At 33.9% G+C, this 16,496-nt stretch overlaps 2 protein-coding genes across 3 annotated transcripts; one reads left to right on the top strand and one right to left on the bottom strand.

Annotated features, from left to right (window-relative positions):
• The first annotated feature begins 6,657 nt into the window (after positions 1–6,657).
• LOC125201616 (peptidyl-prolyl cis-trans isomerase CYP40-like) lies at positions 6,658–12,740 on the top strand. Of its 2 annotated transcripts, XR_016135036.1 has the most exons (10): positions 6,658–7,076; positions 7,661–8,161; positions 8,334–8,421; positions 8,524–8,576; positions 8,955–9,059; positions 10,755–10,830; positions 11,255–11,292; positions 11,365–11,434; positions 11,532–11,959; positions 12,051–12,740. XR_016135036.1 is itself a non-coding variant. In XM_048099799.2 (9 exons), the coding sequence occupies exons 1-8, from the start codon at positions 6,906–6,908 to the stop codon at positions 11,416–11,418; spliced, it is 1,086 nt and encodes a 361-aa protein (XP_047955756.1). In that variant the 5' UTR covers positions 6,658–6,905; the 3' UTR covers positions 11,419–11,434; positions 11,532–12,740. The 2 variants fall into 2 exon arrangements, 1 of the variants encoding a protein (XP_047955756.1); XM_048099799.2 differs by having other exon boundaries at positions 11,532–12,740.
• A 219-nt stretch (positions 12,741–12,959) lies between these two features.
• LOC125186688 (patatin-like protein 3) lies at positions 12,960–15,156 on the bottom strand. Its single transcript, XM_089066133.1, has 5 exons — positions 14,908–15,156; positions 14,646–14,827; positions 14,010–14,193; positions 13,764–13,931; positions 12,960–13,665 (listed from the first exon to the last, which is right to left on the bottom strand). The coding sequence occupies exons 1-5, from the start codon at positions 15,088–15,090 to the stop codon at positions 13,138–13,140; spliced, it is 1,245 nt and encodes a 414-aa protein (XP_088922259.1). The 5' UTR covers positions 15,091–15,156; the 3' UTR covers positions 12,960–13,137.
• Between the last annotated feature and the right edge of the window lie 1,340 nt (positions 15,157–16,496).

The raw sequence follows: 16,496 nt of genomic DNA, 5'->3' as shown, positions 1-16,496 counted from the left end.
CGTGGAACACCTTGAATTCAAGCACTCACATGTGGCAAACTTTCAAAGATGGGAAGTGTTCTCTCATTCTCAAAGTGTATAAAGGTAATGTGTATAAGCATTCAAATCATGCATCATGCAAAGTTTACCATAGGCTTGCTCAAAGTCTAATCCCTCCTCTACTAGATGTGATTAAGCATCAAAAGTCCGAAAGGTCTTTATCTTTGGTTGTAATGTAGACTCTTTGGTAGGTGAGGAATATTTGGCTAAAAAGTGACTCAAACAAAAAGATATCCCAAGTAGAGTTAAACTGACTCCACTTTTCTAAACCCAATACACTTTTAACACTTTATTTTTCTCCTTCAACTCACTTTCCAAACCTTTGATTTTCTTTTTCTTTTCACAACCTTTCTCACTTTTTTCTTTTTATTTTCTTTTTTATAAGCATCTTTTCTAAGATCAAGCACATACTTTGAATTTTTCATTATTTCACAACTTGTACTTTTTCTATATTTAAGCACACTATTTTTAATACTTCCCTCCTTATCTCTCCTATTCCTTTACAAAAAGATAATAAAAGCTATACTAACCCAAGAAATTGTCCTATTTATTTGGCTTCCAAAGGCTTAAAGGCTCAAAATTGGCTCCAAAGGGGAAAAAAATTGTAAATTTTGAGAGGGTTGAAAATTTTAGGTATAAAAGTAGCAAAGAAAAGATGACCAATCATCCTCCTAAATCAACTTAAACACTATGTAAAATTAGGCAGACTAGGAGCAAGTTCTAGAAACATATACATGAATACAGATAAATCACACAAGAAAGAAATATATGGCTCAAATCTCACAAGGTATAAGCATGATTTAAGGCGAACGAGCAATTCACTAATTATGCACCTTTTAACCAAACCATCAAATCAAAATGTCAAGCCATACTTAAACATGGATGGAATGTAATATCATCGGCAACACAGTCTAAAGTGTGTCCCTAAGCATGTGTGTTTATAAGTTCTTCATGTTAAGTTCATGACATGGATTCAAGAAAAATTTTAGAAAACAAATTTCACCTACGTGATTTTTAAAAGCAAAAACAAAAAACAAACTAAAAACCCTAAAACAAAAACCTAGGCTCACGGTCCACCACTTCATCCCCCAAACTTATTTACCAAAAAGTGTGAAATAAGTTTGTAGAGTTGGTCGGGACGTGAGTGAATGACCAAAAAGAAAACATACTTTGAAAAATTTCGCGCAGAGGCTCGATGGGGCGAAAATTCAAAAAAATTCGCGCTGGGAACTGTGCTCAGGTGGTGGTCTGCCGCGGCCTGTCCGACGGTCGCCGCACGATGTCAGATTCCTCCAGCGAACAAGTGGCGGCCCGCCGCAACACATGCGGCGGTCACCACGAAAGGGTCAGACAAATAGAAAACGATCTGAGGCTTTGTGATCTCACAAGATATTTGATGGGATGAATAATAAAACCTCTGTCGATTTATCTTTAAAACATTTTCAGTTCCACTTTCCCATTCAATTTGTCATCAAATATACATTTTTTACTTCCACTTCCCCTAATTATTAGTACAAAAATAAAGAAAACTTTTTAATTATCCTAATTATACCACACATAAATCAAATCTTTTTATTTTTCTAATTTTATTAAAAATTCCATAATGAAAATTTTATTATTTTGTCGAAAACTCTCTCTATATGTGTAACTATAACACAAATAAATCATTTTTTTAATTATTTTTCTAATTCAATTAAAAATTTCATAATGAAAATCTTATAACGTTCTCCAAAACTTCCATTCTATATACATAATTAATAAGAATAAAAAGAATAAGAAATGCGACATATGAAAAATAACAAGAAAAAGAGAAATTTAAGGGGATGTTATTATAACTAGAGTGAACTACAAAAATGGTCCCTGGATTATGGGTTTATCTCGCCCATAGTCCCTGGACTTTAAAAATATCGCCAGTAGTCCCTGGACCAAGGGTTTATTTCGAAATTGGTCCTTTTGGCTTTTTTGGTACGAAAATACCCTTTGATATTATTTTGGGGGGTTTGGGCAATTTGGTCTTTTACACTTTTAATATTTTAAATCTGATATTATTTTAGTTATGTACTAACTTTGATATTATTTCAAAATTATCATTCTTCTTCCATTTTGTTATCCTTCACTGAATTTATTTTTTTTATTTCAATATTAGATTTAATTTTATAAAATTAAATTTAATATTTAGATTTTTAAATATCAATAAATTTTTTTAATGAAAACTATTAATTCATGGACACTATAAATATTGATTAAAACTATTAATTTTTGTTATTTAATATAATATTTAATTGAATTGAAGAAGTACAGAAAAATAATATTAATCATGATGGGAAAATAAGAGTTATTCTATTTAGCCTTCGTTCGGTTGTTATAATTGCTTGTGATTAAATATTATGAAGTTAACTAAAAATTTGATCCTACTTAAAATTTTATATAGGAGTATTTTTGTTGAAATTTTCTAGTAAATTTTGATTGTTTTCAAATTAATAAACGAAAATTATATTAGTCTTACATTAGATGCATATTTATTTCAGAATAAATTGTGTTATATAATCTATTTATGATTAAAGCTATTTAAATATTGATTAAAACTAAGGCGTTGTTATACCTTATTGATTACATAGTACTATACACTATCAAATATTGATTATAACTATTAATTTTTGCTATTTAATAATTTTTATAATTAAAAAGTTTATTGATATTTAAAAATTAAAATTTAAAATTTTGTAAAATTAAATCTAATATTGAAATAAAAAAAACAAATCCAGTGAAGGATAACAAAATGGAAGAAGAATGATAATTTTGAAATAATATCAAAGTTAGTACATAATTAAAATAATATCAGATTTAAAATGTTAAAAGTGTAAAAAGACCAAATTGCCCAAACCCCCCAAAATAATATCAAAGGGTATTTTCGTACCAAAAAAAGCCAAAAGGACCAATTTCGAGATAAATCCTTAGTCCAGGGACTACTGGTGATATTTTTAAAGTCTAAGGACTATGGACGAGATAAACCCATAGTCCAAAGACCATTTTCGTAGTTCACTCTTATAACTAATAGGTGTTAAATTTTTTAAAAAAGGTACTATATGACATTTACGTGACCCTCAAAAATATTACTCAATCCGTATGTGATTTACTTTGATTCAACTCGATTTTAAGAAATATCTATAAATTAGACAATTATTTTGGGCAGATAAAAAATAAAATATGAGACAATTATTAGCAAACAGATGGAGCATAAGGGAATTTAGAGTAGGATTATAGGAGCATTTCTAACCATACATACTAAATTCAAACTTATTTTAGTGTAAATATCACATATAATAGTGATTTTATTCCAACCATTTGTACTAATCTTCAAAATATTATCTATCCAGTTACTTTTTTAATTCACAAAATATAAAAAATTTATTTGGGTTTGTATTAATGCAAACCAAAAAATGAGAATATTTTACTCAAAAATTCAAAATGGAATGGGTTTCGGAGTAATGCTGGAGTTATTTGCCTATTCGATTTTGAATTTTAGATTACTACTAGTATTAATCCCCGTGCTATGCGCGACTTATTATTTTGACATTGTATATAAACTACTCCCTCCATCCCCAGAGAGTATGAACTTTGGGTTTGACACGAGTTTTAATGCATTATTGGTAAAGTAAGAGAGTGATAGATAGAGAAAGTTTTGTAAGTATTGTTAATGGAGAATGAGTCTCACTTCATTAGAGAGAAGATAACTTCCAAAATTGGAATGTTCATACTCTTGGGGACGGGGGGGAGTTATATTATATTACTTTGATGACCTATGCAATATTGCTAGACTGTAGATCATAAAGAATGTGAATTTCATATTGAAAAATATTTGTCTTGTGGAAGAAAATCAATAATTGAATTAGATAGTCAATGTAAAAGTGGATAAGAAACTACCAAATGAGAGCTCGTTGTCGACCTCAACATCTTCTTTATCAGTCTCACTCACTTACTCACTCATCATTTACAACTTCTTATCTTTCGTCTCTCCAAAGATCGCGCCCTAGATGCAAATGATCTGACTTGTTAAAATTGCAAGTAGGTCTTTGCTTCAAATTTGTGTTCTCAACTCCTACATAGATCTGACGAGTTAAGGTAAGCGTAAAAGAGAAGTAGCTCTCTCTCCCATTTCTTTCTTCTTTTACAAATAAATTCCAATTATGTAGACTGTATTCTCACAAGCATGGATGTTGGTATTTATAGACCAAAATTTATGTATTTTAATTATTAAAATCAAATTTAAATTTAAATTAATGCACTTTTAAAAGCTCTGTGAATAAGATTAAAAACCATCGGTTTCAAAACATGAAATCATTTCAAAACATGATTTCGTCGGTTTCAAAACATGATTTCATTTAAATTAATGCACTTTTAAATTTAAATTAATGCACTTTTATACATGTATAGATAGATATAGATTGGAGATTATCTAAATAAAGGAAGGACTAAAGTTACTTGTATTAATTATGTCTTATTTAAAATATTACTCCCTCGGTCTAAAAAAAATATAGATAGTACGACTTCTAATACATAATTGGTAAAATATGAGATATACATAAAAAAAAGTAATTGAAGTATTTCTTATAGAGAATGAACCGGCCACTTTATTAGAGAGAACAATTTTTCATAAATGGATAAAGACTAGTGTTTTTTATGATACGAATGAAATAAAAACAAATACTCCCTCCGTCCACCAATACAATAGCAGTTGAGTCCTAATTTTATATATTAGTTTTTATAATAAAATGTGAATGAGATAGGGTTAGTGAAGTGGGAGATCCATTACCGTACAAAAGCAAATAGAGAGTTTATTAGTAGACGGATAAAAATGATATAAAGTAGAAAGTTTATTAATGAACAAAGCGTGTAATAATACTATTCCCATATTCCATTAACTCATTTCATTAACTTTTTCAATTCATTTTTTTATATATTATTTAAAATACGTACCGAAATCAAAGTGAATAATTATTGAGGGACAGAGTAATTTTTATGGGTCCGTACAGAGAGCTTTATTGGACAATTAGGCCCTACGGAAAAGTTGAGCTAGTGCGCTAGGCTAAAATTCAGGAGACCTACGAATTGGTTCTACTACCTAGGTCAAAAGAAAAAAAAATTAATAAAAGGAATAAGCAAACTTAATAAGAGCTCTGGAGTCGTATGCCCTATTATTACTGTGCGCATTTGATAAAGCTCATTATTAGTCATGAGCTTTACAAATAATTTTCTGCAAAATATAATTCTACTTGTAATTTATTGCAAAACCTACTAGTTTTAAACTTTTTTCATTCTACCGATTTTTAATATATTCGAACTTTAATGAATTTTTCGTTTATAGTTTATAATATAATAATACACACTTGTACGAAATAAAAATTAGAAGATTATAAATGGAACTAAACAAAGATAATAAAGATACTAAAAAAAACAAACTATTATTTTAATGAAATGTACCACAATAAATAGAGTGTCTATTAGTATTATAGAACAAATAAAAAAAATATCGAAACGCCACTTCAAATAAATAGATAGATATTCCTGTCGTTCCACAATACAAGTATTACTCCCTCCGTTTTATTACAAGTGATGGATTTCTTTTGGACACGAGAATTAAAAAAATGATATATGTTAAGTTCAAGTGGAAAGAATAAAGTTTGAGAGATAAAAAAAGTAAGAGAGATAAAAAAGGGAATAAAGTAAGAAAGAGAAAATAAAGTAAGGGAGATGAAGAAGTAAGAAATGGTTGAAGTATTGTTTTTAGATAAAATAGGAAATTGATCACTTGTGGTGAGATAACTCAAAATGGAAAGTTGATCACTTGTGGTGGGACGGAGGGAGTATTTGATTTGGGCATAAATTTTAAGAATATGAAGAAAAATGAGTTGAATAAGTTAATTGAATGTGGGTCTTGTTAATATATTACTCCCTTTGTCTCATTTTAGCAGTCCCGATTTACCATTTTGGATGTCTCACTTTAGATGTCCCGATTAAAATATTTCATAAATGGTATAAAACCCGCATTCACCAACTTTCTTTTACATTTCTTTAAACTCGTGTTGAACTCAAATGTGACTCCTAAAGTGAGACGGAGGGAGTAGTTTTTTTATAATAAAATGTGAGTGAAATAAGTTGGTGACATGTAGGACGTACTTACCATTTATGGTAAAATGAAATAAGATTCTTGTTGTGGGACAAATAAAAAATAATAAAATATGATTTTTATTATGGGACAGAGAGTAAATAAAATGTACTATCTCTGTCCCCAAAAAATAATTTTTTTTTTAAATTTTGATCTGTCTTTTAAAAATATAAATTTTTCTTTTTATAATTTCTCTAATGGGATGAGACTCATTTTTTCACTAACACACTTTTTTTATTTAGTATATTTCTCTTATTTTATTAATTTATTAAAATTTATATCATTTCAAAAAAAATTATTTCAGTGGAGCAGAGGAAGGGAGTAATTTTTTTTGAATGAAGTTGGGTTTTGAATCTAAAAACAATAAAAATGAAAAAAGAGAAACCCGGGTGCAAGATCATTTAATACTAATATTGTATTGGGTGTGCATTAATGAGTAAGTTTTCCGAAAAGAGAATCTCTGCTCTTTGCCAAATTACTACGGATTTTATTTGAAGCAGAGTTGAAAATACAAATTTGGTTTTATAGCTATGCATTTATTGCTGCACGCAGCATATTCATTCGCATAGCTGTCTCTATATGTATATGTATATGTATATGCAAGACGGTTACTCCCACGCCCAGCCCATGCTCCATTCCATTGCACATCTCAATTTCATTTTCAAATCGACCATTCCCACGCGCTAAATCTCTTTCGGAGATGGTGAATCCACGCTGCTTCTTGGATATCAGCATCGCCGGCGAACTGGAGGGCAGAATGGTGGTCGAGTTGTACAAGGACGTCGTGCCAATAACCGCCGAGAATTTCAGAGCTCTCTGCACTGGAGAGAGAGGCCTTGCCTCCGTCACCGGCGTTCCTCTCCACTACAAGGTTTTCTCACTTAATAAGCCACAATTTTAAATACATTTTCACTGCCTTCATTTTGTGTTTCCTTTTATTTGTGCGGCATCAACTTTGATGGCTACCTTTTCGGATTTCAGTTTTGTGAGGGTTTATTGTTTGGCTTACTCGTTTGTTTGATTTTCTGGTGTAGTTTTGTTTTCTTCTGAAATTGTTGGACTGATTTGTCGTAAGGTGTTGACCATATCTACTGAAATACATTATCTAATCTCAATTTGTATGTTCGACATTATACACTTTAATCATATTGCATTTTGTATATTCGATATATCTTCAACATTCTACCTACGAATTAAAGCTTTCAGTGTGTTATTTTATTTGTGTTGATGGGTGGAACAGTTGAAAACCTAAGTATAAAAGTGATCTCTATGTCTTTTAGCAAATCATTTTGTGATTTTGCCACATTTAGTTGGTCTTTCTAGTCATGGTTATAAGATTGAATAATGGTTCCTCCAGTATTCTGATAAATGTATAAGAAGAAATCGAAGTTCAAAATTTCCAATGGACTTTTGTTCCCTTCATGCTTCACAACCTGAGCAATGCGTCTGATACAGGGTTCACGCTTCAGTAGTATTATCAGAGGTTTTATGGTGCAAGGGGGTGCAATTTCTGACGAAAATGGCTCGGTTGGTGAATCCATTTACGGAGCGACGTTTGATGATGAAAATTTTGAGCTAAAACACACAAGGAAAGGGATGCTATCAATGGCCAATAATGGTCCAAATACCAATGGGTCACAATTTTCAATTCTAACAACCCAGGCCCCACATCTAGATGGGAAGTGTGTTGTCTTCGGTAAGTTGATAAAAGGATTTGGAGTGCTACGTGCAGTAGAGTATCAAGCAGTAGCGGATGATTACTGCTCAACTGCTGATGTTGTGATTATCGACTGTGGAGAAATTCCAGAGGGAGAGGATGATGGGACAATTGATTTCTTTAAAGATGGTGATTTATACCCTGATTCACCGATGGACCTTGATGCTAAACCTGACAGTTACTCATGGGTACTTTCTGCAATAGAATCTATCAAAGTCATTGGGAATGAGCATTATAAGGTATCTTATTTTATTACACAACTAAATTCTTATACATGGGCTTCTTGAAGCTTTGCTCGAATGTCTTGTTGTGCTCTTCTAACCAGTTTTAGGGTTAGAGCAGATTACCTAGAATGTATGCTAATCCATTTTTTACTGACATTTCTGATGATACACTCTTTGCATTATGCAGAAAAAAAACTACAAGATGGCTATAAGAAAGTATCGTAAGGCCATCAAATATCAGGATTTGTGCTGGGAGATGCCAGATCTTGATCAAGGTTATGTTACTCTTATTATCTATACTAATCTTAAAAGTAGGCAATGCTTGAAAATGGTGTAATATTAACATTCTTATAGTATCTTATTGCATGTCTGTACAGAGCAGAGTGAACAACTAAGGAAGATAAAGTCGCAAATACTTACAAACAGCTCTGTAAGGTTTTTGGCTTACTGTGTGTTTATCAGATTCTTTGCAAAACCGTTTACCTAACTGATGGATCCCAGACCGAATAGATACAACCCTGTCATCTGTTAACAGTAACTATATTATTTACATGGACTAAGTACAATACTCATGCTCCAACACCAGTCCTCCCCAGCCCACTAAACGGAAAAAAATGCTCACACTTTTCTGTTATATTAGTTTTATTACATCAAAGGTTGGCTCCATTTTATAAATTATTAAGTTTCTCCACTGTTTTCCTTTAAAGGTATATGTCATACATAACAATCTTGGAGCATTAGTTTATTTAGATTGATCCGAGTCATTTATTACCGCGTTGTTATTCATGTTTCCCTTGTCATGCTTCAGATGTGTAAGATGAAGTTAGGTGATCTTGATGGGGCATTGCTAGATGTAGAATACGCAATTCGTGAAACAAAAGACTATGCAAAAGCTTTTTACCGTCAAGGCCAGGTTGGTCGTCTTGTTGATTATCTGTGAAAGTACTAGCTATCTGTGCTCCTATTTCTGAACTAAAAAATACAAGGTTTTACACCATCAAAATGAGTAATGAGTATGTATAGTGGTAGTACACAAAGTGCATTCTTGTAGTATATAGTTAAATTTAGCAGCTTACATGTTGAATAATTATTCTCGTTGTTGTAATTTTAAATGTGCCACCATTTTTCATGTCCACATCTTCTGAAGTTGCCACCAATGAATCAAGTCTTTTATGTCCCATTGATGCATAATTATGATACTGACTGTGCTAAGAGGGGCTGAATGTGTATTCGAGGTGCATAGAATTTTGGACCGAATCATTCAGTTAACCTATCCGAATAGCAGCCCTCTTGAAGAACCGTAACTAAACCAGTGGACCAAACCTGTGATCCGACTATTCGGTTAACCGAATAATCGTTTAAAATATGTGTCTAGTTAATGATGAACCAAGCTGTTGGTTAACCGATAACCCTTTAAAAATCTGTCTAGTGCTAAACTCTTAATCATGTGGATAATATATGATGCATAATGAACCCACAAAGAACAGTCAAACACAAATTACACAACATTCAACCACAGAGATCAATCATCCAAATCCAAGTTCATACATTACAATTCACTAATTGATCCAAGTTCTTACATCAAAATTCACAAAGACAATTCTAAAAATCACAATGAACAATTATTCATATACCTAGTTTGAGGGGAGCTAAACTACTGCAGAACCTTAAAACTTCTGCACATACACACACACACTGAACACACACACTCTGAATGCACACACACTGAACACACACACACACAATGAACACACATACACATGCAAACAAATAGACATACAAATGTGTATCCACATAGCATGCCCCCCCAGTATGAACAATTAAGTACGATGACATGTAGGCTCACAACATGTGTCCACCTTGCAAACCGCACTCAAGCACAACTACTAAGCATTTTTGCATAAAGGGTAAAAAACATCAATAACGCAATAGAGGCAATGTACCATTAACTTCAAAGTCCTACTTTAAAAACTTCAATATTGATTTAATTTCCATCAACCCACACATAGATCCATGTGTGTGTGTGTGAACTTTTCCGTTGTTAATAACTCTGCTACAACATCTAATTAAGCGGACGTCGTCAAATATTTCAAGTAGACTAGCCCCTCAGGGACATGTTCCGTTCACCATCAACGGACAATTTTTCACATCACTTGCTATATCTTCCCTCTTCACTCTTAAGTGTAGGCAGGGCGGAAGCTGAGTTTGCATGGGAACCTCCCTTAAGCATGGAACCAGTATGTGTTAGGTGTAAGTATAGTGGTTAGGATTCTAGGTAGTTGATAGTTCCTGGGTGGAGTTGGTCGATATGAGAGGTCAGTTTCTGAAGTTCAGCCTTTTGGTCAAGGCTGTTCGGACGGGGAAGCAGGCTTTAGGTTATGGGGTTAAGGGTTTTGCATGGACCTGTGGGACTAGGACTGTTAATTGCGTTTCCACGCTAGTTTAGGGTTATGTTTTCCAAAGATTATTTGCGGCATAGGACTTGTGCAGTGTGTGATTTATCAACTATGTGGCCCTTGTTTAGGGCATTTTCGTTCCCTTTAATTCAGTGATTTTCTTTTCCTCAAACCTTCACTCTATCAAATTGCTGTTTTCAATTATCTTTCAGGTATATATGTCACTGAACAACATTGATGCAGCTGTTGAAAGTTATCAAAAAGCATTAGAATTGGAACCAAATGATGGTAAGGAAATCCTCTTTTTGTGGAACAATACTTTCTGCTTTTCAGTACTGTTGGATAACTTTTAGCATTCAAATTGTGTATTTAACAACTTAATGGATAAGATGCTTTCCCTCAGCCAATAGGTCTGGGGTTCAAGTCACCATGCCAAGGAAATAATTGTAAACCATTTCCATTATCCATTGTCTTTAAAAAAAACACAACAAACTTCATAAATGCTAATGTAATTTTTTGTGTAAATATTCTTAACCATAAAGTAATGGCTGCCAAATATGTATTCCACAGCTCTATGTCTTTTTTGTTTCCCTTTGTGGGGTTAGCTAACCGTAGAACAAATATTCAACAAAACTTTAATGCTTTTATAGTGAATCATTTGTGCCATTGCGATTACTTCCAATTAACTATAAGTTTCCTTTTCCTTTTTAAGGTTGCATAAAGAAAGAGCTTGCTATTGCGAAGAAGAAGGTAAGTGACATTCCAGTCTTGTATGAAGTAATCACATCTATTCAATAAGTTTAATGGTTAAGATATTCACAGATTGCTGATAGAGTTGACCTAGAGAAAAAAGCTTTCTCGAAAATATTTCAGTAAATGGGAATTTTCACTTGTAAGTGTGCTCTTTTGTTTAATTTTTCTTGCTCTCTTCCATCCTGTATGTTATCATAACTGAGAGATGTTTGCCATCTGTTTTAAACCTATTGCAGGTTATTGGTGACTTGAAGAATGAGTTTAATTCCTTGGTCATGCTGTAGATGCTGTTTCTTTGAGTGGAAATCAAGACTGCATTATGAACTGAAATTTTGGCATAGTTGTGGTACATAGCAGTATAATCATGGAAGCAAAAAAGACTTCTAAGAAAAGGAATATTTTTGAAGAGAGGAGAGATTACACCATTCTTTACGTTGTGGTTCATTTAAAGTACTTCGTTAACCTTCGTATAATGGAAGTCTTTATCCTGAAAAACTTTAAATCCTTCTTTACTTGAAAGCTATGGTAGTTTTTGGGGTTCCTGGTGTGGATTCCATATAATAACTCCTGTTGGTGGTTTCAGCCTTTCTTTATAATCCTGTCTATGTTTCATTGGATTTCTTGCTCTATAAAATTCCTGCCTGTTGTTCGTGGAAGTTTCCTTGTAAGTCATTTGTCCTCTATTATTGCATTGGCGGAATCTGTTGGGAGGATGTAAGATTTGCAGGCTCCTGAATGCCAAGTCTCTGCTGCAGGTTCCTCCTCCATAGATGCTGCGTCGCCAGCTGTATTCTTCTTAACTCAGCTGGATCAGTTTATCCGCCACCTCTGAGCTGCTAATGTAGAGGAGTGCTTGAGCTATTAAGGTGCTAAAGGCTTGCGATTCTTTGCTTGTGAGTTCCATCATCTGAAGAGTCCGCCTCTTCAGTCGCAATCTCATTCGTTTTCTAATTATCTTTGCTTTGAGTTTTTCCGTTTCTTCCTCCTGCATCATATGCATATCTTGTTCTTTCTCTCATTGATCAGCATGTGCATATTCTGCTCTGCATCCTTAGCTGACTTCATGCATGTATCCACAGTTCCCAGCTAAGCTTGAAACTCAGTCATAACACTATTTACTGTTCTAACTCTGTCTCTCCTAGCATTTAACTCTTCCTGCATATTGCCGAGCTCATCGACCAGTGGTCAGAGAATCTACCCATGACTGCATTGCTTCTTCTAAAGCCTATTTTAGATCTTCCATGTCTTTTTTCCATTTCTTCACTTTTGGCTATCAGTAAGCCGTTGATATCGCCTTCTTTTTTGCTATCACCGTACTCGATGCTCTGCATTATCACCATCAAGCTTTTGCATCTAAGTGCATGCTTCCATCTGACTAATAGTGATTGAATGACCCGTCACTCATCGTGAACTTAGCTTTGTAATCATAAACGTTTTAATATGTATTTCCATTTGAAATATGTATGGTTGCAGCATAAGCTGATATTTGTTTCAGTTAATATTTTGCGGGAGTTGAATTAGAAAACTATTTACCACAAGCGTTAAACTAAGTTGTCAAAAAATTGATCTTTGAAAATTGTTAGACTAGAATCAAGGTTGAGATTGTTACGTTAACTACAGCTATAGATAAATAGACAGTTATGAGGTTGAAATTTTAGCTAGCATTGTGTAAATCTTTTTTGAGCATGTAGAGAACTTTGTATATGTTAAAATCTCTAAATCTTGTCCTACATTGACTTGATGATGATCCTATCTTAACTATACAAATGAAATATAAGTGTATGCATGAAATTATTGAGTTATATACTTGAAAAAGAAAAATAAGATATTAGAAGGAATGGTTCATTTAGTTAGTCGGAACTTCCTTTCATCAGAAAGCATCTTTGCAAAGGTCGCTAAGGCTTGTTCATTGGTGGGGCCGCCCTGCACCGGAACTGATCTGCCCGTCTCCAAATCGACACTAGAAACCGTCTTCTTCAACAGGTCTTGTCCAACTTGCATTAGCGTCTGCATATTCTTGGTGGTGGAAATATCAACCGATGATGCATCTCCCGCCAAGTTATCCTCCTGAATGCGCAGGTAATTTTGGGAGTTGCTAAATGACTTGAAAACGGTGGAGACATGAAAATCGACCATATCTGCACTAGCGTCTGAGAAGATGTCGATCAAGGGCGTCGCTCCGTTGTTGAATAACCAGCTGAGCGACCCCCAACTAGACGCATCTTTAGCATTATACTTTCCTTCCTTCTGTGCTACCCCCGCCCCCAACGACATAACCAACATCTTGTTTCTCTCTGCTGGTCCGATGTCCAACCCCTTCATTTTTCCCAGCAGTATTTGTTTCGAGATGTGTGTTAATGCCGTCAAGGTCTAACCCATCACCAACCATTCAATACATTATGTTATGATATGTTATGTTATGTTATGATTTTAAATAAATGCAATAGAAACTAGGCCTAGCCACTCACAGGGTTATTGGCGGCTACGCCTCCATCGATGAGATTAAAGGTGTGAAGCGTTCCATTGGCGTCTTTAGCCTCGAAATAGTGCGGTGGTAAGTAAGTCGGAGCAGCCGAGGTGCTGAGGCACACATCTGACAGTCGAACTATGGTTGGAAGATTTTGGTTTCCATCCACCTATCATTACCAAGTAAAAACATTTTAAGTTTTGGATGGAAAATAGAGGCAGTTTATGATTAAAAAGATGTTACATACATCTATGGTGGAGAAGATAACAGGCTGAAGACGCTTGATATCAAATGAGGGAATGACGAGATTAGTTAGGGTTTGGCTGATGGTGTGATTGCCTAATATTCCCTCAACCAAAGATTTCAGATACTTTCCGTCATATTTTGGGCCTCCAAACAACTTCGTAAATGACGCCGCAACATTGTTTCGACTGATATACACACCATATGGGAAACCAATATGTAGAAATGAGCCACTCACACTCTAAAAAGTCCTTATAAAAGGGAATAGTTATCCAAAAATATAGACAGTATATAATTATCATCAAATTGATGTGAGACAAGACTAAGGGTTTCAACACAATCTCAATCACAAAATGTGGTTCGATTAATGCACATGCATAACCTTTTTTTATGGTAGAATTTAGAGATTTACGTACTACTACCTTCGTCCTTTAAAAATGCTAGTAATGATTTCCATTTTGGTTCATCCTTTAAAATTATGCATTTTTTATTTTTAGGAAACTTTTTTAAGTCTAATAAGTTGTGACTCATTCTCTAATAATAATACTTAAATCACTTTTTCTTTCTATCTCTCTTACTTTATCAATCATGCATAAAAAAACGTGTCATTTTTTTTAAAGGACGGATGTATTATCCTCACTTTTTCTCCGGGAAGATTTTTGGGGACTCTTGTATGTAGAAGGAGGCAATATCCTTGGCAGCATAGAGAGGGCGATTGTTGGCACCGGGTGTCGTGAGCATGGTGGCGACCAACCCGCCCGTGCTCGTTCCAGCAATCACATCGAAATAATCAGCAATTCTTGCGTCCGGGCCATCTAATTCCTGTCCCTTTTATTATCATGCTTGCAACAATATCAACAATGAGAAGAAAAATACACAACATATATCTTATTGATCATCACCTGGAGTTTGGCTTCGAGGTTTCCCAGAATTGTGCCCGGAATGATGCCTCTAATGCCGCCACCATCTATGCTCAGCACCGTCGCCATTCTCCCTTTTGATTGAGCATTAGACACCGGAAATACTAAGATCAATTGCAGAGTTGCAAAATAATTTAATGCAAATACAAACTTCATCATCTCCATGTTGGTAAATTTTTGTGATCATAATTGTTGTAAGCTATTCTGTATATACATACGGTCATATAAATGTATGTGTATCATCTTTTCACTCTACCGATCGATGATTACATACCTAAATATTCGTGATTCTTTGCGGATAAATTTTTTCCCAATCTATTTTTAGTGATTCGATGCATGTGTTACAATATACTTCCTCTGCCCCCTTAGAAATGAAACGTTTTCCTTTTTGGTCTGTCTCATTAAAAATGAAACGTTTCTATAAAAGGTAACAATACTCTCTCTACTTTATCTTCTCTTTTTTTTTTTACTTTCTTCTCCATTAACTCAACAAAACAACACTGCACCGTGCCGAAAAACAAATGTTGCATATTTAATGGGACGGGGGGAGTATATCATATATAGATTTGCAAGTTTATGTCATCACGGCCATATTTGGGTTTTGGATTTCAAATTTAGTTTCTAGTATTTCTAGCTATATTGTACTCCCCCCGTCCCAATTTAGGAGTCTCGGTTGAGTTCGGCATGGGTTTTAAGAAATACAAAGGAAAGTTGGTGAAAAAAGACAGTGGAATGTGGGTCCTACTTTTCTATATTAGTTTTATAATAAAATGTGAGTGGAAAAAGGTGAGTGGAATGTGGGGCCTATTACCAATTATGGAATATTCCAACCGGGACTCCTATAGTGGGACACCCAAAAGTAATAAACCGGGACTCCTAAAGTGGGACGGACGGAGTAGTATATAATTGATTCCATCTCTAAAGTCTTTTGAACTTTATATCTCTATCTAGGTTGCAATCTGTATGCCTTTTTTAAATAAAATTTTCTTATATAGAAAATGCAATAATTTTCACATTACATGTTAGTATTATCTACTCGATTTTGATGGTTTCCACTTTCCGAATCCGAGTTTGTTCGACTAACGCAAAATCCACAAAATTAAAGCCTTTTAAAATTGTACTCCCCAAATATTGAACCAAGAGAGGAGAACCATTTCTTCACTAATCGATCCTGTCCTCAATAGATGTTCAAATTTGACTAGTGCAATTTTACAAATTTGTTTGATTTTGTGTAGAAAAGTGGATGTAAAATATTAGTGATGTGTGAACTCTTCTTTTATATACTCCTTCCGTCCCAATAAATATGCAATATTTGGTTTCCGACACAGGATTTTATGTAGTGATGTTTTGTGAGTTAATGAAGAGAGAGTAAATTAATAGAGAAGAAAAAGTAGAGAGAGTGTTGTTTCCATTTTAAGAAACGTTTCATTTTTATTGGGATAATCTAAGAAGAAAAACGTTTCATTTCTATTGGGACAGATGGCGTATTAATTTTATAATAATTGTGAATACAGTGAGTTAGTAAAATGTGAGATCCACTTGTCCATCGAAATAAGAAAATATCAGACATT

This window comes from Salvia hispanica, chromosome 2, assembly GCF_029641045.1.
Source record: "Salvia hispanica isolate PSC_SH4W2 chromosome 2, Shi_PSC_v1, whole genome shotgun sequence".
Taxonomy (NCBI): domain Eukaryota; kingdom Viridiplantae; phylum Streptophyta; class Magnoliopsida; order Lamiales; family Lamiaceae; genus Salvia; species Salvia hispanica.
The sequence above is the reverse complement of the archived record's forward strand: the minus strand, read 5'-3'. Positions and strand labels throughout refer to the sequence as shown.